This window comes from Aedes aegypti, chromosome 2 (assembly GCF_002204515.2).
Source record: "Aedes aegypti strain LVP_AGWG chromosome 2, AaegL5.0 Primary Assembly, whole genome shotgun sequence".
NCBI lineage: Eukaryota > Metazoa > Arthropoda > Insecta > Diptera > Culicidae > Aedes > Aedes aegypti.
In genome coordinates this window covers 105789006-105815470 of record NC_035108.1, presented here as the reverse complement: position 1 = coordinate 105815470, position 26465 = coordinate 105789006, and the positions used below count along the sequence as shown (strand labels likewise).

At 38.5% G+C, this 26465-nt stretch overlaps 2 protein-coding genes across 2 annotated transcripts; one reads left to right on the top strand and one right to left on the bottom strand.

Moving 5' to 3' along the window:
* Positions 1 to 10299: 10299 nt before the first annotated feature.
* LOC5575241 (non-structural maintenance of chromosomes element 1 homolog) lies at positions 10300 to 19144 on the bottom strand. Its single transcript, XM_001655603.2, has 3 exons — positions 18888 to 19144; positions 10659 to 11152; positions 10300 to 10595 (listed from the first exon to the last, which is right to left on the bottom strand). Exons 1-3 carry the CDS (start codon positions 19003 to 19005, stop codon positions 10479 to 10481), a joined length of 729 nt encoding a protein of 242 aa, XP_001655653.2. The 5' UTR covers positions 19006 to 19144; the 3' UTR covers positions 10300 to 10478.
* Positions 19145 to 19252: 108 nt separating this feature from the next.
* Positions 19253 to 26215, top strand: LOC5575242 (nascent polypeptide-associated complex subunit alpha). The gene is made up of 3 exons (XM_001655602.2): positions 19253 to 19395; positions 19869 to 20071; positions 25301 to 26215. Exons 2-3 carry the CDS (start codon positions 19918 to 19920, stop codon positions 25804 to 25806), a joined length of 660 nt encoding a protein of 219 aa, XP_001655652.1. The 5' UTR covers positions 19253 to 19395; positions 19869 to 19917; the 3' UTR covers positions 25807 to 26215.
* Positions 26216 to 26465: the final 250 nt, after the last annotated feature.

The following is a 26465-nucleotide window of genomic DNA, read 5'->3' as shown; positions in this document are numbered from 1 at the left end:
GCTATCACCAAATTGTCGAGATTGGGGTTTCAACGGAGCCGTTCTAAACTGGTGACGCTCTTATCATACGCAGACGACTTCAAAATTTTCTTGAAAATTGCCAAACGCCAATTTGCAAATTGGTTTTAAATGCTAAGAAGTGCGCTGTAGTTTCCTTCTCTAGAAGTCAGAACCCAGTTTTCTACTATTACAGTCTGTCTGGCAAAAGGTTAAGCAGAGAAAGTTATATGAAAATCAAAATGACTTTCAGGCAACATGTATCCTGCATAACTGAGAAGGCGTTAAGGAATCTTGGACTCATCTTTCGGATAGGAAAGAAATTTAGAAACGTGTATTGCCTGGAATCCCTGTATTGTTCGTTCAGTTCTAGAATACGGATCAGCTGTTTGGAACCCTTGCTACCTTAACGGATCTGATAGGATTGAAAGAGTTCAACGCAGATTTTTTCGTTGGGCTCTGCGGAATCTATTGGAAGCCACGAAGACAATTCCAAACTCCAGGATAGTTTATTCTAAGCACAAAGAAAACAAGCTAGTCCATTCCTGCAGACAGCTACTGACTGAAAGCTCAACTAGCAACTGCTACTCCTTTTATTTGATTCAGGTATCTACAATTCATACATTTGGGGCGATCCATTAATTACGTAAGACAATTTTGGCGGTTTCTAGACACCCAAGCCCCCCCTCCCCCTCCCCCTATGGTAAAATTTTTTGTATGAAAATTAAAAATAATTTGTATGGCGCGTAAGAAATCTCAAACCCCCCTTCCCTCACAAACTCTTACCTAATTAATGGACGACCCCTTTCCACTAAGCGCAGCATAACATATGTACCTCTAAATACTACCACCGACGATGGCCGTATAGAATCTACCGTGCAAAACCGTTTTGAACTCCCACCCTACGAAGATCGCAGCCACTTAATTGGGTTGGACACTTTAAGCTGCCGAAGAAGCGTTACGTGTGCTCTGTGTATTTCTATTGTATTGTCGGCGCGTATAGATCGTTCTGCTATTCTGAGATATCTACCGTTTCAACCGAGAATCCGAAATTTGCAAAATAATTCACTTTTTAGGATTCAGTTTCGCCGCACAAACTACAGTGCAAATTGTGGAAACACAGGTCTGCTGAGAATTTTCAACTTTAAAGCAATTATTTTTCACGACATTTAAAAGATTTCAGTCTCGATAGTTATTCTCATTTTCCAATTTTCGCGGCCGATCGAAATCTCCCTAAACATTTCCAAGGCTGGAGGTCGAAATATCCGACCAAAACACACCGGGACCATGCGGGTCATCGCAGATTCTCATTCGGAGAATCTACAACAAAAATCGAAATGATTACTCGTCCGACAGTGAAGGTTCCATTAGTGGAGGGCAAAAAGCTAAACGAAGCAAGCGAGACAGCAAACGAAACGATATGGATGAAGAGACAATGCCTTGTCTCAACAATGTACCTGATGCCAACCATACGCCGATAGTAAACGTTCCCACAAGCAATCGCTTTGCTACGCTCGAACACGAACCGGTCGACCAAAATGACAATGCTCAAGCCACAAACAGCCGCAATAATAAAAACCCAAGCAACAAGAGGGTACACTGTCCACCCATCACTGTGATGAAGCAAGATGCAAGACAAATTCGCAATTTACTCAGGCAAAACAATATCCCTGAGGACGAATATCACACGAAAGGTATAAGAGGTGGCCTTTTGGTCGTCACGAAGCTTATTGACACCCACAAGAAAATAACGGAGATAATGAGGGCAAATTCACTAGAGTTTTTCACACATCAATTGAGCAGTGAAGTGCCACTCAAAATCGTCTTATCCGGGCTACCCCCAATGGATGTAACAAATTTGAAAGAGGAGCTTGATCTAGTTGGCGTAAAACCAACCGAAATCAAAGCAATACCTACAACAAGCAAAGACTTTGCACCGTACCTATTGCATTTTGCTAATGGAACCGTAAGGCTCCACGACTTGCAGAAAATTAGGTTTGTCTACAATTCAGTGGTCAGATGGAAAAAATTTGTCAAAACGCCTGGAATGGCCATACAGTGTTATCGATGCCAACGATACGGACACGGCTCAAAACATTGCAATTTAACACCAATGTGCGTCAAATGTGGTCAGACCCATCTCACTGAAAACTGCAATGTATCCGTAAAGGACGGCAACGCACAACAAACACGGGAGCAGCTCAAGTGCGCTAACTGTGGAGGAAACCATACCGCCAGCTACAAGGGTTGCAAATCAAGGAAAACCTATTTGCAACATCGACTGGATATCAAGACGAAACGTAAAGCAGTAAGCAAACCTTTTCTGACCACCTCCCAGAAAACAGCATCTCAATCAAATGAGAACCGTGCAGCCACAACAATCAACTCTCAAGCAACGACCAACTCGCAAACCAACGATCGTGGTGAACGTGCTCTGTACTCCCAAGTAGTACGTAATGGTACAAGCACCACACATCTGCAAATCACACAGTCCGTCTCTGCCGACCTCTTCACGATCGCGGAATTTATGACACTAGCTCGAGACCTCTTCTTCCGCCTACGAAGATGCAAGTCTAAGGAGGACCAATTCTTCACTCTTTCGGAGCTCATGATCCAGTACATCTACAATGGCAAATAGAACGTGCCAATCTACAAGCGCATTCAGCAATTCCTCGCAGGACCACATAACAATGGGACGTCAAGTAACAAGCATTCTGGAAGCCTCCGATGCACCCTCTGATCTAGTCCCATCATCAGTGAACCACAAAGCTAAAAATCGTCCCGGACTAGAGAACAGACAAGGAGAAGGGGGCCTCCGGCTTGCTTTTCACGGCAAGTATAAAACATCTAGTGAACTTTCTCTTCCTGATCGATATCTAAGGGTTCATTCAAATATTACGTAACGCGAAATTTGCCAATTTTAGACCCCCTCCCTCCCCCACGTAACAGCTTTTGTATGGAAAGTTTTAATTTTTTGTATGGACCGTAACACTATGTAAGACCCCCTCCCTCCCCCTGTTGTGTTACGTAATATTTGAACGATCCCTAAGTTACAGCGCACCACCTGATGAACACTCGACAAGCACGAGTACCATTGCTTTACAATGGAATATACGAGGACTCTGGCGAAACTACAACGACCTTAAGCTAGAAGTCACCAAGCACCAACCACTAGTCATCGCACTCCAAGAGACACTCTTTTCCGGCTCCGACGATCGAACACAAAATCTCCTGAAAAACTACGAATGGCGTTTTCGGGAAGACCAACTCTCGAGGCACAGAAACATCGTGTCCCTCGCCGCCCGATGTGACTCATCGTTCTCGTTTTTAGATCTGCAAACGCCGTTACCAGCAGTCGCAATCACCATGAAGCATCCCGTTGCAGCAACATTCGTATCCTTGTATTTGTCGCCTCAAACCACGCCTAGTGAGTTCGAAGATCATCTCAACAACCTACTGCAAGAAGTACCGAAACCTGTCATCTTGATGGGCGATTTCAATGCCCATAGCACCATATGGGGCAGTCCCATCTCTGACCGTAAAGGGATCAAATTAGAAGAACTTCTGGTCACGCACAATCTCTCGCTTTTGAATAATGGTGACCATACGAGATTGGATAATGCATCAGGGAAAACCTCAGCGATCGACTTGACGATTACCTCCAATCAAATAGCAACTAATTTTCTATGGTGCGTAAATGGAGACACATGCGGGAGTGACCATTTTCCCATAATCCTCTCTAGCGCTATTCAAACACCAAAAATAACACTTAGGCGCCGGTGGAAGTACACAGAGGCGGACTGGCAAGCCTTTGAAAAAATCGTCGAGGAATCTACACCAACCCAACAAGACATTTCTCTGGATGAATTTGTAGATATAGTCAGGAACGCAGCTGAAAAGTCAATACCACGTACAAGCGACACACCTGGTCGTAAATCAGTGCCTTGGTGGAACAATGACGTCGCTGATGCCGTCAAGAAACGTAGGAAAACATTACGAGCACTAAAGCGCATCCCAGAAAATGACCCCAGGAAGAAAAGAGCATTAGAGGATTTTCAAATGGCCAGAAATTCCGCCAGGAAAACTATTCGAGAGGCAAAAGATCAATCGTGGAACAACTTTCTATCGAGCTTCAACCCAGATGAACCTGTTGCATCTCTATGGAGAAAGATTAATTCCCTCCGAGGACAACGGAACCTGCGACACACCCCAATACAAGTCAACAACAAAACAGTCGAAAATCCTCAAGAAATTGCTGAACTGTTCGCTGACCACTTCTACGAAACATCAGCAACAGAGAACTACAACCTCGCTTTCAGAAAAAGGAAAACCGTTGCGGAAAGAACTGAAATCGAAATAGAAGAAGGAAAAACAGACACCATCAACAAAGACTTTCAAATCGACGAATTGATGTGGGCGCTGGACAAAGGCAACGGTAAATCGGTAGGGGAGGACTCGATTGGGTATCCAATGTTGCGACGCCTACCCTTCACTACAAAATGTACCCTTCTTAACATCATCAACCGGATTTGGAAAGACGGAGTAGTACCAGATCAATGGAAAACGGGGCTCGTAATCCCGATACCGAAACCCGGAAAGAACCATAAGGAAGTGGACAGCTACAGACCAATAACATTGCTGAGTTGTGTGGGAAAACTAGTAGAACGCATGGTTAATCGTAGGCTAATTACTCAATTAGAGGGAGACAAACGACTCGACCGGCGGCAATATGCATTCAGAAGCGGGAAAGGAATTGATAGCTATCTAGCGGATTTAGAAAACGTTATACACGAGCCTCTGGAATCCGGAGAACACTGCGAAGCTGCACTATTGGATCTATCCAAAGCCTACGACTCGGCATGGAGATACCCAATAATGACGACCCTAGCTTCATGGGGCTTTAGAGGTCGCATAATGAAGTTCATCAAAAGCTTTCTAATCAATCGCTCATTTAAAGTGACAGTTGGTGGAACTACATCTACAATCCGGACCCAGGAGAACGGAGTTCCTCAGGGCTCTGTACTGTCGGTGACCCTCTTCCTAGTCAGCTTACACGACATCTTCAATGTAATCCCAAGAGGTATCATTATTTTTGTCTATGCGGACGACATTCTTCTGCTCTCTGTCGGTAAAACACCATCAACCGTCAGGAAAAAACTTCAAGATGCGGTGTACGAAGTCGAGAACTGGTCCTTAAAAACAGGATTCAACCTATCAGCCGAGAAATCGAAATTAATTCACATCTGCAAACGACGGAAACATCGCGAACTACCGTGTACGCACCTAACTTTGCGCAGCTCCAAACTTTGCGCATTTTTAAGAAGCATGACAAAATTATAATTAATCATTGATTTTTTTAACATTTCAGTTTCAGCAACATGTGCGTTTATGTGAAATAAGTATTTGACATACATTTGTTAACTAAGAAACCCTCGTTAATGTTGGTAAATAACCAAAAAACATTATCGTCATACGCATAAACGTCAACTTTCACACCGTCTTATAACAAGCGCTAAGGAGTGGCTTGCCAAAAATCAACATTTTTATAAACAAAACTGTGTTGTGAAAAGTATATTTGCGGTGTATTTTCAAAAAAAGGTAATATTCTAGTAATTCCATTTATTTTCTATATAACATGTCGAATTTTTATTTGAAAAAAGCGATGCGCAATGTTAGGACTCATTTTTTACATGAGGGTCTTAATTTTTTGCGCACTTCTAGCAATTTGGAATGGCACGTAAATACATGTACGTCCTTGCAAATGACAAAAGCTGTAGACCTTACCAGGAATGGTCACTCAATCTATAAGGCAGCGGTTATATGTAATATTCTTGAAAGTACCTTTTGTATGAAGCCGAAGGCAAGGTGTGCATTGAAAAATCTTGGAAAACCACTGTATAGACGCAGGAGACTTTTACTGTAAATTTAGATAATTGATAGCGCAAAGATTGGCTTCCCACTTGAAGGAAAATGATACAAGCTCCAGTTGTCTAGCAAAAAGCGTTCAATTATGGAATATCCGTACTGGCGACAAATCGATAAAAAATAATTAATCGCGAGAGATCAACGATACATCTCCCGAATTTATTGATGCTTTCCATGGATTCGATGAAACTTCAGTGGAAAGTAAGGGTCCGTTTATTAAGAGACAGCCCCTAAGCAACCTGCAGCTTGAAATACCAATGGACAAACGAGAAAACTCTCGATCATAGTTCGCCTGAGCTTTAGTTGAAGCACATCACTGCTAAAGACTCGTCAAGTTCATCTGGAAATCCTCCACTTCCAGCTGACGACATGTACAACAGAGAATATTGTCTTTAAAAAGCTTCTATATTGTGCGAAATCGAATCGTTCACGGCCATCAGCAGTGGATACGAGTATCGAACTTTGGTAGTTATTCAAAGAGATAGAACAAAATAAGAAAAACAAAAAATAAAAACAACAAGAAAATAAAAAAAAGTTTGAGAATTAAAAAAAAAAACAAGAGAATAAATTATACAAAGCAACGTACGATAACAAATGAGCATAATCTACGGCTGTAAACTATATTGCTCAGATTGTAATCTTGTGAATATATGTATAATAAAAAAATAAGAACAGAATAAATTACTATTCGTGGGCACTCTATGTTTGAGGGTATTGAATAAATTAAATTGAAATTCACGGAAAAAAACTCTTGATGAAACTCATATTAGTTGTAACCTTTTTATTTAATTCAAAACTAGTAAAAAGTAATATTATTTAGAGTAGACGAGCAATTTATGGCATGCGCAAAGTTAGGCACATCATGCGCAAAGTTAGGAACAATTCAGATTTTGTGCGCAATGTTAGGCACAAGGTATTGCATCACCTTTTGCATTTTTTTAATTTTTGATGAATCATTTTTATTTTTTTAAATCACGTGTTCTACTGAAGGGTTAAAAGCCTATCGATTGCAGAAGTTTGAATAAAAATATGCATATTTTAGCCTTATTTGAAGCATAAATACGATGATAATTTCTTAACTGCGCAAAGTTTGGTGCGTACACGGTACGCAGCATTAAAATACGCGGCCAACCGTTAGAGGTTGTGAAATTTGCAAGAGTGTTAGGAGTTGTACTGGATCACAGGATGACGTTCAAACAACATGCTGGAGAGCTTCGTGAAAGGATGGCATCAATCAAGCGACTATTTGCAGTAATAGGTGGGCGCTGGAGCAGTGGCCCAAGGAGCACCCTACTGAAGATCCACAGGAGTCTGACGATTCCAAAATTAACGCACGGGGCAGGTCTGGTAAGCAGAGGAGGAAAGAAAGTACTACAAATCCTGGAACCGGAATACAACGCTATAATCAGATGTATAAGTGGAGCCTTTCGAACCAGTCCCATCGAATCCATGATGGCCGAATGCGGTGAACTGCCATTTCACTACATATGGTACCAGGCATTAGTGCTCAAGACTATCCAGTGGCTGGCGCAACAGGAAAATCAAATAGAGGCACCGCTCGTATCGAGAGCAGATGAACAGTTTTTAGAACTAACGGGGCTACACATTCCACCTATTGCTAAGAAACACCGAACGGGCAGCCGACCATGGTCAATGCCCAAGATTCACATCGATTGGACATTGAAAGCACGGTTTAAAGCAGGTGAACAACCAGAAATAGGGAAAGCACTGTTCTCGGAAATAGCATCCGAACGATAAAGAGATCGAACAAAAATCTACACTGATGGATCGGTTGTAGAAGACCAGGTAGGCTTCGGAATATCTACAGATAACGAAGAAATTCACGGAAGACTCCCCGATGGCTGTTCGATATTCTCGGCAGAAGCTCATGCAATAATGGTAGCCCTCCAATGGACACAGGGCCCAAATTCATCCGTTATCTTCTCTGATTCTGCCAGCTGTTTAGCTGCAATAGAAAACGGGAATTCAAATCATCCTTGGATACAACATGCTGAACAACTTGCCAGGTCTAAAAATGCCACTCTGTGTTGGGTGCCAGCTCACGTAGGAATAGTAGGAAATGAGAAGGCAGATCGACTAGCCGCAACTGGACGGAATGACCCTGTCCCCAATATTCCGATTCCAGTATCGGATGCCAAAAAGCTAGTGAAGCGTTATATTCGATGGAGCTGGGAGAGCAAATGGAGAAACACAAACCAAAGTTTCTTGCGAAGGGTAAAAAATACGACCATTTCCTGGCAGGACAGGAAATCCAACAAGGAACGACGGGCAATCACGCGACTGCGGATTGGACACACCAATATTTCACACCGAACGATTTTCACTCGGGAAAACAACATTTGCAGTACGTGTGGGGTCGAGACAACCGTCTCGCATATCCTTGCTGACTGCAGAAAGTACGACACAGAAAGATCTGAAGCCAACCTGGACTCGGACATCACTAACATCCTCAACAACAACGAGTCAAATGAAGACAGACTAGTTCATTTTCTTAAAAAATGTAAATTGTTAGATAGTATTTAAGCATTTTTATTTATTTTTTTTTTCTCTGGAGGCGAATGACATTGAAGTTAAAACCTCCTTAATAAATAATAATAATAATAAAATTTAAAAGATTTATGTAAACCTAGATCAAGCCTATTTTTGAAGATCACCAGGCTTATGAAGTGTCCTGCTGGTGTTCGGTGACCCCGAACCTTTGGCCATTGACCCATGCCCTTTGATGACGTAATCCGCCTCATCAAGGCCACCAATTTCTTCTATGCATATTATTTTTATTTTATTGATGTACAAGGGGGTCAGGGGCCAAGTCTCCAGCATAAGTTTAAAAACTCACACCTTCCATAATACACCGGGGATTTTGGAGTATGGGAAGTAGGCAACGCAACATCTTTGACCAGAAGGTTCTTTAAGTTTTGCTTCTACTCTAGACTTCCACTATACGTATGAATTATGCAAGATCAAAAGAAAATGAATCAGTCATACATATAGCGGTAGTGAAGTGTTTTGCCTAAAAATTTGGGAATGGAGGAATTTTGTGTGGTGTTTTGTAAATCGCTCTGTGGAACAAATGTGTTATTAGTTAAATATTACGATAATCTGAATTACCTTTCAATTAGTAATAAGAATGATAATAAAAACTTTATACTCATCTTCTTTTTCGGCCATTACGCTGCCATGATAAGGGATGTTCGTCGTCTCCGTTAAATAGTTCCTCATAATATGGCGGGTTAGATATGAAAACAAGCATAAAGAGAAAAGGAATGTTAGTGATTGTTACATGCTTTATTGCAGTATTGGCCTACATTGAAGTCAAACAAAATTCGCTCTTTGGATTCCCTCGATAACAATCCCTGAAACTAATGATAAACAACAAAAAATGAATCCAAAGGAGCGAAAACCTTGAAGTTTCAATGTAGGACAATTCAGCTTTATTGCATGTGAGAAGTTCTTGGTGATATTCTCACAACGGCCATTCAGAATGGTTCGACGGATGTAGATGAAAGATCATCATAATGAAATTAACGCGACGACATGTTAGTAAGCTCAGAACGATTATTGTATTTGCAACTGTTAATTTAGATAGTTAAGCTAAGGGTCGGTTATTGTATATAACTGTTTAGATAAGCAGAAGTAAAGCACATTGAACGCGAAGTAATGACCTTCCATCCCATCTTCAAGTGCTCCTTACAAGCACAACACTTCATTCTGGCACTTTAGAACGTCCATGTTGTAACTTGTTCACACAAGAAATCTGCCTCGACCGAGTTGGCAGAACGCGCCCATACCCCTTTCTGAACCAAAGGACAGGGAGATTCTTCTATGCATATTATTTAGAACAAAATCATAGTCAGGATTCTTACGTAATCCTAGTTGAATTTCTGACAGAATTCTGTGCTCTTATGAAAATCTGGACCGCAGTATCATAGATTCCAGATGAAAATGTTTGAATGAAAGGTTTTCACAAAATCAAGAGCAGTATTCTCACAGAAAGTTGTAGCTGACAAATGTATCTAATAGTATTTGCGTTGTTCTAACCCTCAATAGCATATGGGCGAACAATTTATCCGATTGGATGAATTGCTTGCTTTTCCGTAGTAATTCCCTTACAAACTTTCAAGGACGTGTGCAGTCTCAGTTATCATACAAATGAGACAACATTTTGGGAGGAAACCCAGAATTTGATCTGAAATGAGCGGTGTGTAGCAAAACCGATTTTTTTAACCACCCTAGTTTTTGATGCATTCATGACTATGCGCGAATCTGATATTTGATACTGATATCGGATAGCTACTGCGATTTCTCAATCGCCATGTATTCAATGAAGCTAGGTTTTTTTTAATTGATAATGAGTTAATAACGTTAATAAGTTAATAACGAGTTCAAACGTTTATTTCTTAGTCGAAATAGACAATGTAAGTAATTAAAAGAAAGTAAGACGAACAGTAAAGAAAGTAAAGTAAAAGAAAGTAAGAGTCAGTATTGAGAAAAAAAAACGGTTGCTTCGAACAGAATCAAAACTTGCCGCGAATGCTTCATTCCAGTGAAGCCTTCCAGATCTTGTTGCAGGCCGGGCACTTCTTCAATCGCTGAAGATACTTTTTCATGCAAGACTTATGCAGCATCTCGGGACATTCGTTGCATTTCACGCCCTGGAAAATAAGATGCAATCATTGAAACCTCTGCCTTAAAACTATTGTCCTTTGACCACTCACATAGAACAAAACCTCCTTGCAAAGCCGACACTTGGCGATGTGGTCCGGAAAGTTGTTCAACAAATAGCGATCGAACTCGACCATCGTGCGTGGTCCGAAACCGAGATCCTTCTTCGTTTGGGCCAAATAGCCGATGCTTAGCCACTCTTTGATCAGTTCCTCCGCACGTCTTTTGGACAAAGTGCTGCGTCCCCCTCCGCCGGCAACAACCTTTGAGGTCAGATTCAAACAGTCAATCTGCCCCATACTGTGACCCTCGGTGCCTGCCAGCTCGTGGAGTATAAGCCGGAAGAAACCCAATTCCGCCTCGGTGTAGGTTTTCTGAACCCGATCCAGCGGAGTGTCGGACAGATTGGCGAATACGTAGTAAACCGTCTGGGTGGGATCGTATTCCAGACGGATGAGCCGTTGGTCATACCGACTGATCCGGTTGTTGATTTCGGCGACCACTTCGAGCAGCTGTTCCTCTTCCGGCGTCGGTTCGTCGGGTGCATCTGAAAACGTTAGTCATCATCAGAGGAAAGGAATTAAGTTTACTCATTTATACCGGAAAAAATAAATCTATAGCGACTTCTGTAAGAAGTTGACATCGAAAACCTTAGAGTATCAGGATAAAGCTTTATTAAAAGATTTTGTTGAGTGCTATAGGATCTTATCTAAAACAATTTTTGAAGAAGTTCCCGAGAAAATTCTTTTTTTTTGTCGGTAGCGATAGGGGTAGTACTGGCACTCTTAATCTGCTCTTAATTTGAGCAATGTTGCTCAAATGGTCACTGTGTACCCTAGCAGCAATCAGCCCTTACCGTAGTTTTGCAGTCTAGTACTTTAGACTACTATCAAACTATTGTCGTTTTCGTTTTTAGGAACTGGGTCGGTGATCAACACATAAACAAACCAATGTCAAATAAATTGTAGTTCGGTCGAACCTGAATCGGGTTGGGGTTGAAACTGTGATTCAGAATGGGTTGCGCCAGTTCCAACCTAGGTTCAAAAACGAATTCGACATATGATAAGGCCTGAAATGCTACTAGAGTGGTTAAAGTGAAGAACGAAATAGTTTTATTAAAAGGTCCTCATTCCCCATTTCATTTCATCACTCACTATCGTAACTTTTATTTTCGACACTATCACGTATTTCACCGATTATCACTCATCAACTTTCGTAATACACTTCTGATATACTTTCCATTATATCACTTTTCACATCACACAATTTTCATATAAATTCAGCATTTACCATCTGTTAGCATTACTAAAAAATTAAAAGATATTCAATTTAAATGTTTCATTATTTTTGTTGCTGTAGAGTCATTACTATTCAAACTACAATTTAGCACTATCAACAAAGTTACAGTAAAACAAAATCACTTCGATCCATTTGTCTGCACTCGCTGTCATTATTAACACTTTTATCATGAATGTTTGAAGAACTAGGCAATAATGTTTATATTCAAAGAAATGATTGCAAAATGTATAATGGCCTTTATTAAATTAGTAGAGTTCACATCATTAAGGACTGTTCATTTTATAAAGTGGACACTTTGGACATGCAATACCTTTTTAATTTATCAATGAAATCGAAATCTGTTCTCTGTACATCGTTCGACTAATATTGTACAATGCTGTGGTAATAAATAAGTTACCAAAATAATATGATTTCACACTAATAAGGCACAACGTTAAGAACGGTCGATTTTTGGAAGTTATCAAAATCAAGGATTATTAAAAATCGGCAGGAAAATTCGACAATTTATATTTTTTATTTTCAAAAAATGGTTGTACTTAGAAAGCATCATCAATTAGAAGCTTGCTAAAAAATATCAAGTTATTTTTGGAGAAGCAATTTTGGAGATATCATATCAATTTTATCAATTTTTTTTAAAGAAAAATATCTTAAATTTAAATGGAACTGATATGAGTAGAATTTTAAGGTTTAAAGTACGTCCAGACGGAAGTAATAATATAGTATTTATAATAAAAATAACTTACGCCTTCATAGAGTTGCTGATTTAGTCTCCACGTCATATTTTAAGCACAATAGAAAAACAAATAATTTATTTTCAGAAGACCACTCAAAGCACAATGACAATCATCAAGATTGGGAACACTGCTTGAATTAAATCAAATTTATTTTGCATGTATTATTTTCAGAATGTGTTATTCTGAGACTACCTATCAAAATATTTTGAGAAAAACGCTTACAGTTTGCTCTAGATCGATAAACATGCGTATATAATTTTAAAAGTATGGGATTTTTCAATAAAACGACCATAAAGAGTAAATTTGGTACCCAAGAATGCGGTTAAAACTCAAGATTTTGCTTTTTTTTATACATATATAGTTTCTTTAGTAATCTAAACCAGTTTTGAACACGCTTATTACTTTACTTTTTTGCTGGTAGTAAAAAGATGGTGTATCAGCAAATTTGACCATAAGGAATAGATCACTAAAGTGACTCAGCGTCAGGAACTGATGGAATATTATTGATGTTTTTAAAAGCTCTATCTTAAGTTGAATAGTAAAGGATACCAACATACAATTTGTTCATTAAATTTAGGATTTTTTTCATGCGAAAAATAATGCTTAAACTTGACGAACAGTTTTTCTTAGGAGTTTTTGCAAAAACTATTTAGTTCTTCAACCGAAAGCATTTTGTAAGTTTCTGTATTTTCATAACATTGTAGAATAATAGTTGAACGATACACAGAAAACGGTTTACGATTTCATCAATAAATAAAAAAGATATAGCATAAACAAGGTGTCCACTTTATAAAATGAACAGTCCTTATAGGGCAAATGTACCATTAGTGGTGCACCTAAGCGAAAACTGCTAAAACATGGTGATAAAATCAAAAATTATATGATTTTAGCGTATCAATCGCTAGATCTCAAATCCTTCTATCATTCAAATGTATAAAAATCACGATTCATTTGAAATTTCCCTGCAAAAAGCCTGGCACCAACAATAGGAACACTGTTCCTTTAGTGGAGGTATGTTTTAAGAATGGTTCCTTTAGTGGCGCAAATCATTGATTTCTTATGGGACCCTCCACTATGGGTACTGATGCACCACTATAGGTGCAAAGGAGCAAAAAATTTAAGCAAAATAATTGTTTAAAATAGGTTTATGGTTAAATTTCATGAATATTTTTCGATAACTTGTATCATTTTCACATCGTACATCATAGAAAAATATCACATAGCCATAACAAAGTGCGAAACATGTCAAAACACACTACCTCCACTATTGGAGCTACCTCCACTAAGGGAGCGTTTGCCCTACATCATCATTATTATATTTCTAACAAAACTATCAGAATCACTTCAAATTTTATTTTCAAATTTTCATCACCATAGATTTTATTATAAACACACCATTAGCACCAACACAATCACTAAACTAAATAACAAGTGTTACGCGCAGTTCCACCAAACACCCATTCTTATGTTGCATTATAGAACGATTGATCACACGCTAGCTTCGAAACTTAACAACCATTACTGATTAGTACAAAGGATGCTACAGCTCGTGGTATACGAACTGAAACATCAACAACCAGCACTGGTTTATAAGTAACTAATGAGCCCTGGCGGTCCCTCCGTTCGAAGAGGACCTGATAATATGCCGAAACATATTAACAGATCCTCCGCCTAAATGCAGCCGTTTCATGATAAATCATAAACCGTTAGAGGTGTGCCAAAGGTGATATGTTTTACAGACGGGTATTATTATGGTGCACCTTCTACTTTGGCACCGTCGAACCCTGTGATCGTGGCTAGGGAAGTTCACGAGAAAATTCCTGTTGATATAGCTAAAGTTGGGGACCTTGATATGGTAAATCATGTTTTTGGACAGGTTAAGGATAAGTCTGGAAACGGCGATCGATTTACTGCATAACATACTAATATATTATTACGTTATGTTACTTATTTGCCCAATGTCTTACTGTACTTTGAAATTCTGGTGAGAAAAAGCTTTAAGTGCAGTATTAGCTTCCAAAATAACGTTTTTAGCGGCCTATCTGTTATACTTTTCGGACACCAAATCTCGATTACTTTTTCAAATCGACGTAACTAACTTTCATACGGTTTTGAGAAAATTAATTCAGAAGAATCACAACCTGTCTTCTAAAACTGTTTTAAAATGAATCATCTTTTTAACATTTTTTCGCAGTGTATGCCACTTAAATTTTGCATACAATCAGCTCACGTTCAAAAACTACGTAGTTTCTATTATTTCCCAAAAAAAATAATTATACAAAATCATAAGCCGTTTCATCAAGTTACTTTCGACGTTTTTCTACCAGTGTAAAATCGGCTCAAGTAGTGTTTTGTTTTGATTCGTGGTTAAGTCACTTTGTCTCTCCATACAGCGGGGCGGCGAAAGTAGTGGTTAGGTTGCGAAAGTTGAAAATCTTACTTTCGTCGTTTTGTAAATCCCGAAATTAAACGTTCTAAAAGTGAAAAGTTAAGTTGGTACAGAGCGGTACGTGTAGAATTCCGCCGGCGTAACACGTAGGATCGATAAAGTAAGTTTGTATACTTTTTTGACTTGAGTCTGTATGAATAAGTTTTCGAGAAATATAGATTTTGGACACCCTCATATGAACATAATTTGGATAGGAGTGTAATCATAATATCCATATAATGGTTTCTTAAAATTACGGTAATATCATAAAGTTTAAAGAGTTTACATGTGACTTATGCTTTTTTCGCTTATTGGATGTGTATTTTAATGATAATGAATAATTTTATTTATTACAAGCAAATATAACATGATCCACGAAATAAGATCGCAAGTATGCATGCATGCGACATTCTGGTGTGTTTCATCGGATGGCCGAATCATACCAACTTCACAAAAACAAAAATGTATTTAGGACATCACCTGATTTATGCCTTCTACACCTATGTTAAGGTGAAACATCTCGGAGTTCAAAGATGGCCGGCGCAATGGCCGACTTATACCCCTACTCACGTTTTCAAAGGCACAAAACTAGAGAAATAGTAAGCAAATGTTTCTGATCTTCTTATTTTAAGCTTTCTGCTAGTGCTCAAAGCCAAAATAAAAAGCATACTGTTCTGGGATGATTTCTTCGCGAGATTTGTGCCTTTGAAGTTTAATTGCAATTTTGGCAGTTGATTCCAAACTGTTTCACCTTAAGACGTTAGATGGACTTAGCTTTAATTTAATTTTAATATTTTTGCGATTTGTGTTTAAAATTATGGATCGATTCATGAACGTCCATATCGATTTGCTATGATTTTCTTGCAAACTTCGTGTGTGTTACACATTAAATTCCTGTGTTTTGCTTCATGGATTGATTCATCAACCGACAACAGGGATTCCATATTTTTTCCACATAAGTTCCCGAAGCTTTCTCTTCAGATTCGTATGTGTCAACCTATGGACGCATAGATCATCACTCCAACACGGATTCAGTGTGTTTTGCTTATGGTTATCTTGTGTCATAATCATCATTTTCAAGTTGGTCGATTCATTGATTTGCGCAATGAGATTGTTATGATGAAATCCATGAGCTATGCTATCGATTTCCATGTTCAAAGCTTCTAAATTGTTTGTGATCAACCCATGGGATGCATAGTGAACTGAATTGCGGTTGGACCTCGTGTCGAACGACAGTCATCATCATGCTTCCAAAGAGAAGAAGCAAATTTTGAAGCTGAAAGTGTTAGATGAAAATTTGTGAATTCGATTTTTCTTTTATTAGTGAAGTTGACCGATATACGATAATTCTACCTTCCTATAAGAAAACATTGATTATAATGTATAGTTTAGTAGAAAAATCGGATTCCACTAACAGATTTTCCTGGCTTTCAGTTTCGAAAAAAATGGAATATGCTTATCCCTGGCTTCCCAAATTATGGATTTGCGGCGCCCCGCTTGTTGCTGGCTCACGGGTTTGAAAAAAATCAAGAGAGCTTGCGACAAGCAGAGGAGCCTCGGATCCATATTTTGGGGAGCAAAAGTTTTTCTACCAAATTTCTTTTCTTCTTTCAGTCCCATGACATTTATGTTTTATCACACATGACTATCTAAAGCTACTACATTTCAAATTCAATAAGCAAATCAGTTGGTTTTCATGATTTAATATTTGGAAATTCATGTTTGTTTCACATGACAACCTAATGTTGATACACTTGTTATTATACCGTGAAATCAATGATGAAATCCATATGGCTACCACACTCAAATCATGTGGTTTTCCTCATTGCGCAAATCTATAAGTAAAACACACGACCTTGACGTGTAGATTTTTCTCAGTGTAATATGCTTTCAGTGGCCAACAATGATATAGGATACGTTTCAGTACTATTGCCTTGAATTTCTCAGCAATTGAATTCAAATCGTTCATTTCTTTTTTTTTTTTTTTGTCGGTAGCGATAGGCTTAATCTGCCCTAAGCTCCTTCCCAGCATTTGCTTTTATAAGCCTCTATTGCGTTCATCACACAGACGTTCCTAAGCAATGTTGCTCAAATGGTCACTGTGTACACTAGCAGCAATCAGCCCTTGCCGTAGTTTTGCAGTCTACTAGTTCAGACTACTATCAAACTATGATAAGGCCTGAAATGCTACTAGAGTGGTTAAAGTGAAGAACGAAATAGTTTTATTAAAAGGTCCTCATTCCCCATTTCATTTCATCACTCACTATCGTCACTTTTATTTTCGACACTATCACATATATCACCGATTATCACTCATCAACTTTCGTAATACATTTCTGATATACTTTCCATTATATCACTTTTCACATCACACCATTTTCATATAAATTCATTAGCATTTACCATCTGTTAGCATTACTAAGTAATTAAAAGATATTCAATTTAAATGTTTCATTATTTTTGTTGCCTTAGAGTCATTACTATTCAAACTACAATTTAGCACTATCAACAAAGTTACAGTAAAACAAAATCACTTCGATCCATTTTTCTCCATTGCACTCGCTGTCATTATTAACACTTTCATCATGCATGTTTGAAGAACTAGGCAATAATGTTTATATTCAGAGAAATGATTGAAAAATTTAAGTGTAGAACTAGCCCTTGTGTGTTAAAATACACTCTAATAAAGATTTAAAAAAAAAAAAAAAAAAAAATTGAAAAATGTATTATGGCCTTTATTAAATTAGTAGAGTTCACATAATTATACATCATTATTATTATATTTCTAACAAAACTATCAGAATCACTTAGAATTTCATTTTCAAATTTTCATCACCATAGATTTTATTATAAACACACTATTAGCACCAACACAATCACTAAATTTAATAACAACAAGTGTTACGCGCAGTTCCACCAAACACCCATTCTTAAGTTGCATTATAAAACGATTGATCACACGTTAGCTTCGAAACTTAACAACCATTACTGATTAGTACAAAGGATGCCACAGCTCGTGGTAAACGAACTGAACCATCAACAACCAGCACTGGTTTATAAGTAACTAATGAGCCCTGGCGGTCCCTCCGTTCGAAGAGGACCTGATAATTTGCCGAAACATATTAACAGATCCTCCGCCTGAATGCAGCCGTTTCATGATAAATCATGAACCGTTAGAGGTGTGCCAAAGTATTGGGAAGGTGATATGTTTCACAGACGGGTATTATTATGGTGCACCTTCTACTTTGGCACCGTCAAACCCTGTGATCGTGGCCAGGGAATTCAAATCGTTCATTTCAAATTCAATTCACTCCCCCAACTAAAAAATTTTTTAAGTCCCAAAAGTTCGATTTTTTCAAAAAAAAAAAATTTCCAGATAACACCAGATCTCGACGTTTCATGCATTTCTAAGACATCTGGCATAAAAAAAAATCGATTTCGGAAATTTCATGATCTTTTACGCACTGAATATTTTTCTCTATTTTTCGTCATCGGTCAGTGACGAAACCGATGGTTACCAACCCTGGTTGCAATACTTATTTTAGTGAGTCCATATTTATGGCGGGTAGTGTATTAGTGCCTCATTTATTATGCTCAGAAAAGTTATAAAAACATTATTCACGTTAGCTGTACATAAAGATGAAGTTAACTATTGATTTTTCTGTATCCACTTACCCCACGGTACCTTAAGTAAAGCAAAAATGCTACGATATTTAACATTTTAAGGAGTTGATGTTTTGGCCATCTTTTGTTCTAGATCGAACCACTGTGTAAAGAGGTGTTATACAATTTCTCCCACATATTATTTAATATTTACTTACATTTTGTGGTCAGGTGAATCAGAACTTTGAGGGCTTCGTCAACGGTGATCGTACTGTGTAGTACGCAAGCCTGCAGAAATCCTCGGTGGACATTCGAATATGCCGTGGTTGAACTCATTTTTCGGCTGTTATTTTTCTTGCCCGGGAGGAAGTTATTTCGTCGTTTTGTTCCAAAACTCTCGCAAAGATGTTTTCGACGTTTCAAAACGGCTGTATAGCATTGTGCGATTGCAGAAAAAAATATCGACCTACACGGAAACACCTCTGGGCCCATATTCAACTGTTGTTTCTCTCGCTCGCCACCCATGTGCCGTGTGGCGCCACTCGTTTCCGTTTTTCAGCTGTCATCCGCATCGGGATGACAGCTGGAACTGTCAAACGGCGCTTCTGTCCTGTCGCCCGCCGCAAAGTTTACCTTTCCGAACCGTTCAGTGTGCTCGTTCTCTGTTTCCGGCATCTTGTGCTATCGTTCATACCGCATTTATTCTACTGCTTTGCGAAAAGTGGTGTAAGTTGGTGAAAAATGGCGCTTTTTCCAGGGGAAAAACGTCTGACGATGGTGCGGATTGCGAAAGGGTGTGGAAAATCAAGGATTATCGGAGGGCGACTTGTGAAAATAGTGAGAGTTGGGTATTGTTTGATGGAAGAACATTTTCGTGAGGCGGTGGAATGAACTTTCGGCAAAAATTGTTATAAAAATAGATTGTTGAGGTTACCGAAAAGTGGTTCCTGTGATGTTCGATACGAAATTATGCTGGATGTGATAAAACCAGGAAGAAGCCCATTAAATTAGTGACGGATGTGGTTGCGGTAAAAAAACCCAGTGAATCTAATTAAAAGTTGACCTTCGACTCGATCGATTCTACGCACTCATCGTTCAGCAGTTTTTCCCCTACAAAAAAAAGTTGCCTCCCGAAGACATCAAGATCGATTCCTCGTCGACTAATGACGGATTTGTTTACGTTTTCTCACCATCCGCAGGAATTAAAAAGTCTCGGCTAGACCAACAAAAAGTACATCGATTGCAACAATGCCAGAATTGACTGAAATCACGGAAAGCACTGCTGCGGCCGCGGCCACTTCTGCTGCCCCAAGCACCTCCGCCGACAACACAGAGGCCAAGCTGGAGGATGCCCCAAGTGATACCGAATCGGAGGACACAATCCCAGAGCTGGAAGATGCAGGTGAGTCACTCGTGCATTGAGGGAGGAGGATGTTCTCGTGACCGTGAAGTTAGGGCGCCAATTTTGCGGGATGGCCCCGGTGAGGGTGTGTTGGTGTTGGTGGCTTGAAGACTTGATTGTGTGGAAGTGCAGAAGAGCAAAACTGGTTTCCGAGTGCGTTTTTCAATGCTCTTTTTGCCGGTGATCGTTACGTCACTCTCGCGTTGCAAGCCGGTGAGCTGATAACACCGGCAAAGCTATCTTCGTCAGCTATCAAGGCCACTTTCGGTGAAACAAGTTGTTTGATTATGATAGGGAAAAAAATGCACATTATGAAGGGAGACAGATTCTATAGCTGGTTCGATTGTTAAACAACAGGGTGTCGACTCGATTTTAAGAACTAGGATGCCGGTACCAATAATTGTAATAATACCAATGTGTAATAAAACGAACATTTTTCGATAAAAACGATATGTGCTATTTTTGGTGGATAGATCGTCTCTAGTTTAATCGAATTGCCAAATTTCAGCTTTTTATTTTATCAAAAAGTCATATAATAATTAAGTTTATGCAAAAGATTTGCACCAGTAGTTGCCGTCGTGTTCCAGTAGTGGATCAACGGATCAAAGTAGTTTTTAAAATAGATAGGGGAACTTACGTATTATCGGCCGATTTGTTCTCTTCGTCATGGGGGGTTCGATCGACCAAAACTTTTGAAATTCGGCTGTAAGATGCACTTATATGGTGAAAGTATTGGTGCATAATTTGAGCCCAATATGTTTTAGAAAACCACCCAAAACGAAGAGAACAAAGCTGCCGAAAATACAACAAGTCACCCTATATAAAAATGAAGAAAAGCCCTAGAGATGATCTCTATGCTTCATTCGAAAGATATTAATTGCTGTTCCGAGGGAAAAATGTTAAACCAATGTAAAAATTTCCCATTTCGTTTAGAATTCCTTGTATCATTCCCGAACGTCTACTACTGAAGCACTAGCGTAACTACTGGAACACGTGTACCAATAGTGGCTCAAGCGATTTAATGTTAAAAAATTAGTTTTATCACTCTTTTTATATTTTTCCCATATAGTAGAGGTTGAAATCTTTCTGTTGATGCCAAAAGATCTCTGTTAAGGCTTTTCGTTATTTTGTTATAATTTTTTATAGCTTAGGTAGTCCACTAATGACACCGGCACCCTAAATTCCTCAACTTTCCAGTAGTTTTCCTGAAAAAAAAATCCAGATCATTACATTTCTGGATGAGCCAAGATAAGTATGATTTTTCCAAGGAAAAACACGATTTACTGTATTAACCCTTTCTTTCTCACGAGGTTTTTCGTAGTTAAAAAATAGAAAATTTGATATCTGTATAAATTACCAGAACAAAAGATGTAAAGTTTTACTCAAATATTTGAATAAAGTTGAAATAAATAATGTTTATGATACCAACTGTGATCCATTGGGAAGATGACTGCATCTATAGTGATTTTATTTGAAAGTTGTGCTCTTCACGCCACTCGTCGATTTAATCTGGCGGCAAATGGAAAGCTGTGAAGCAGTTTTTGTCTTTCTTGATACACAAGCAAACATCACACTAATGGTGGTAAGCTCCATCGAAGTTAATACGCGATTGGGGTATTAACTTCGATGGAGCTTACCACTATAAGTAAGTAGATGAAAAACCGAATTTAGCACTATACCATTTAATTCCACTTGAGTGTACAAGACTCGAGTGTCGGCCTTACAGTTGAGGTCGAGATACGCGATCTGTCAAAGGATACAAACTAGTGGAATTAAATGGTATAGTAGTTTTTCATCTACTTAAATGTAGTGAATCAAAAGAATAGAAACCGAACTATTTGCACAATTAAGGGGTCATCCATAAATGACGTAGCTTTTTAGGGGGGAGGGGGGTCTTCACGAATTTCTGACGAAGTGTGACGAGGGGGAGGGAGGGTTCCTAGCTTGTGGACGTAGCATTTTGAATCAAGTCCGTAAAAAGAAAGGCGCTGAAAAAAATTGCATACAATTATTTTTTATCAAACTTCTTTATTTTGACTTATAAACTTGGGTTATAAAATTATGATTAAGCTTCAAAGCATTCATATGACAAGATTGAAAAAATATCTATGAAACTTTAGTTTTTCTTGATAAATACAATCAAACAGATGTTTTGGAGCTTTAAATAATTATGTGAATATTATATTATATTCGTGTCTAATTTAATAAAGTTACAACTAAACAAAATAAAAGCTTAATAAATTGATTAAAAATCCATGCTTTAACTACTTGGAGTACATTGTTTTGCAATTTGTTAACATGACATAAAGTAAGCCGTTTTAGTGTTATCCATATTTTCTGTTGGGGCTTTATTTCTTCAAGAAAATAATGTATGCTCTTCTTGGCAAATATTACATTTAAAACAAGATATTTATTCCGTGAATTATGCCTTCAATAGAGATAATTGTATTAATATAATAATTTGTATAATAATCGCTAAAATTTTCCAAACATTCCAAATATTTCAAGTGTAATCTTTTGTGTACCTGGTCACTGTTTGCTAAAAGGATTTGAAGATGGATAATATTAACGATGATTCATTTCAAATTAAAATATTTTCTTTATCATCTTCATTGAAATCTATTTCCTAACAACAAATAATTAAAAAAACAATCCTCTAATATAACGAAATTTTATAAAATATATTGCAACCTAACTCGACAGTAACGAGCTTAATCAATTTAATCAAACATTTTTTTTACATTTTCTACAGTAATCTTGTTTTTTATGGTAATAACAGCAATATACTAATACTAATACTAATATAATTTAGCCTATATGAAACTGGAAACCAAAACCAAGGAAAATGTTTATTTAAAACTGTTTACCAAATTGCTTTTGAGCGCTACTGTATATCAAACTGTTAAATTAGATTATTCCTCCATTTCAGTCAATAATTATTATCAAACTTTGTATTGAACTTCTAAATTCCAATTTTTTGTTTCAACCCTGTAAACAAACCCAGGAAAAAAATTAAAAAAAATATATACATATGGGGGTTGAACGGAAAAATCACCTAAGAATAAAACCGTTGGAAAGCTTGAATGCAGTAGTATTTTCTAGTACATTCAACTCAAAACGGACCAAAATGTCATTTTTTACGTTTGGGCCGCCAAAAATTGTGAGAATTTTACCGGGAAATCCGGGTAAAAAGCGGGAATTTCAAAATGGTTATTTGGTGGCCACCCTGCATTTATTATCATCACACTTTAAGTTAGTGCTTTTAAATAAACTGAATGATCGTCGATCTTTATTGCACAGAACGCCACTTTCTCGACGTCCTACAACGTCATCAGCGTCTTACAATATTCTTTCCTTCTGATTCATGGGCTTCGTGACCGTGCGGTTAGTGTCGCCAGGCAGTTAAGCGTTTCGCGTGTCATGGGATGTGGGTTCGATTCCCGCTGCAGCCATTGAAACTTTTCGACATGAAGTAATTTACAGTACCGTAAAATCGGGTGTAATTGATCAGAAGGGTGAAATTGATCATCGTATAACATGATTTTATTTATTCGTAATGGAGCACAAATATCAATGTAAGCTGCAGTAAATGAACGTTGTTTCTCGTCAGTATTGTCGAATTATGTGTTGTGAACTTTTTGGGTTAAAGAATGTATATTACTATGAAACTAATGTAAAATTTCAAAATCATTCACGGTGCAGTATTGACAAACACCTATGAACTTCTATTTCTAAATAAGGATTTGAACATGGTATGAACCTGAAAGTTTTTGAGGATGTTGACTGCCCATAAACGCATAATTGTCCCATGTGAATAGGAAATCCAGCAGACATGGGACTGATATGCTTTTATGGGCAGTTGAGATATATCCACAAACCAGATTTCATCACTAAAACCCGTACCAATTAGCTCATATGGTTGAAATAATTGAACTTCTGTTAGATATCATTGAATTCCATAGGAAATTGCATACATTTAGATACATTTAGGCGTTTTCCGCGTAATTCTTTAAATTTAACTATTCGTTATTCTTGAGATTTACAACTAAGCTAATTAAGTTTATTAGGGAACGATCTTGACTGCACGGTATGCGGAATACAACTGATGCATCCTTGTTAATTTTCACAAACAGCTAGTGTACGTTGCTAGGGGTTCCTAACAACTTGGAGTGACATGGAAACTACGGCTGATTGCCTACTATTCCAACACCCCCTCTCAATCGGCTTGAAAAAATTGAGAGTCGCCATGTCAATTTGACCCATCGTTTAGAATTTATAATTTTTTTATGTCAACTTTTGTCTGCTGTCAAAATAAACACTTGAGATCACACTGAAACAAAACTTTGTTTTTATGGAATTTTTACACCAAAATGCTAATATTTAGGTGTCCACTTTCTTAAACGAACAGTCCTTAACACTTCAGTCGTCGCGCTGTTGTATTTTGTACAACACTGCTGAAAAAAACTCGCCTATCGTTCACAACAACAGCGCGGTGGTTCTGACGGTGGCAAACCGCGCGACGACTAAAAGGTTAAGGAGAAAACACAAATTCAATCTCTAATGATAAACTTTTCACTTGCCCCACCTAATAAGAAAATTGACGGTGTTTAAATTTAGTTATTTTTAGGTCTACGTCCAATTAATTCTAAAACTTTTTTATTGCAGTTTGAAACTGTCACAGAGGACAACTAAGAAATGGTACAGGAAATTATTTTCCGCACCATTTTTTTTTTCACTGAAAATATTAAAATAAGATTGTACGCCGCCAACTTGTTACGGAGTAACAGTTGACAGGTTAACAATTTTTCGCTCTATTATGCAATAATGGCTGAAAAATCTCAGAAATCTCTTACCTACCGTAATGTTCTTAATGGCCTCAAAGGTTTACGCATGAGTTTAAAACGTTAATTCACATATTCAGTAAAATATATCAATTGTTTTCACTTACCCCATTTACCCACTTGCCCCGCGATACTTTACAAAAGTTTTTAATTGGGATATACTTCGTTCGTTCATTTAGGAGAAAGCACCATAACCATCCCAGTTATGCTGTATGACCTTTATGTCAAATGGCCACTCAGTGTTATTGTTATACCAAATGACTAAATATCATAAGGTCAAACCGCGTCACCAACAATCATGCCGTTCTTATTCTTACATCACATAACTTGTAAACTGGCCAAAAATACTCAGAATATAAACATTCTCTTCTCTCATTCTCTAATCCAGGAACCGCTGCCCAGCTGTCGTCCGGCGGCATGCCCGATCTGGTCTCCAAGGCCAAGCAGTCCCGTGGCGAGAAGAAGGCCCGCAAGATCATGTCCAAGCTCGGCCTGAAGCCGGTGCAAGGCGTCAACCGAGTGACGATCCGCAAATCAAAGAACATCCTGTTCGTGATAAACAACCCAGACGTGTACAAGAACCCCCATAGCGACACCTACATCATCTTCGGCGAGGCCAAGATCGAAGATCTGTCGCAGCAAGCCCAGGTGGCCGCTGCCGAGAAGTTCAAGGCCCCGGAAGCAACCCCCGCCGCTGGAGAATCATCTGGTGCTACCACCTCCGTTGCCCCGATCGCCGAAGAGGACGAAGAAGAAGTGGACGACACCGGCCTCAACTCGAAGGACATCGAGCTGGTCATGCAGAACGCCAACGTACCCCGCGCCAAGGCCATTCGGGCACTGAAGGACAACAATTACGACGTCGTAAACGCGATTATGGAACTGACGATGTAAGCAGGGACCTCGTACTGACGATACTCCTGCTTATCATCTCTTGGTACGTGGTCCGTGGTTCTCATTTCAACCCCCCCACTTCTTCTTCTTCTCCGCCTGCTCCCCGTTTCATAATATACCTACTAGTAGTTTAAAAGAACAATATAATCGTACAGTTAGACACTGAAAACAAGGAAACCACTTCGTTTGCTCTGAACTGCGCTTCGAAAGTTCATCAAAGAAAAACAAAGACTCGGCTGCAGACAGTGCATGTGCAACTGCTCGTCGTTATTGCTTTTTTCTACTACTATTGTAATTGCTATTACGGCTACCGCAACATACACACACATGCATACTGAAACTAAGTCTAGAAATTATCAAAAATACGTTAAAAAACGAAAAAAATCAATAAAACGCTAAAAATTGGAAATGATGGTACGGAATATATTTTGTTTGAGAAATCGCGAAAATCCTTTTACAGCTCGAGATTCATTGACCCGTCTATGGTTGCACATTCACCATTAGTCTGACATATGGTGCTATACGTTTCATCCGCGAAGCAAACAAATGAACTATATTGGTTGAAAATCGTTCCTGGGCTGTTACATCCGGCTTTCCGCATAATACCTTCTAGCGCAATGTTGAGCAATGGGCACATAAGTCCACCACCTTGTCGTAGT

What these genes read in the sequence shown, in the direction of transcription:
- LOC5575241 (XM_001655603.2), bottom strand. Translation starts at nt 19,005, where the DNA reads ATGAGTTCAACCACGGCATATTCGAATGTCCACCGAGGATTTCTGCAG. An exon ending in GATTCACCTGACCACAAAAT is followed by an intron (nt 11,153 to 18,887) that starts GTAAGTAAATAT and finishes TAACGTTTTCAG; the next exon opens with ATGCACCCGACGAACCGACG. An exon ending in GCAAGGAGGTTTTGTTCTAT is followed by an intron (nt 10,596 to 10,658) that starts GTGAGTGGTCAA and finishes CTTATTTTCCAG; the next exon opens with GGCGTGAAATGCAACGAATG.
- LOC5575242 (XM_001655602.2), top strand. Translation starts at nt 19,918, where the DNA reads ATGCCAGAATTGACTGAAATCACGGAAAGCACTGCTGCGGCCGCGGCC. An exon ending in CCCAGAGCTGGAAGATGCAG is followed by an intron (nt 20,072 to 25,300) that starts GTGAGTCACTCG and finishes TCTCTAATCCAG; the next exon opens with GAACCGCTGCCCAGCTGTCG.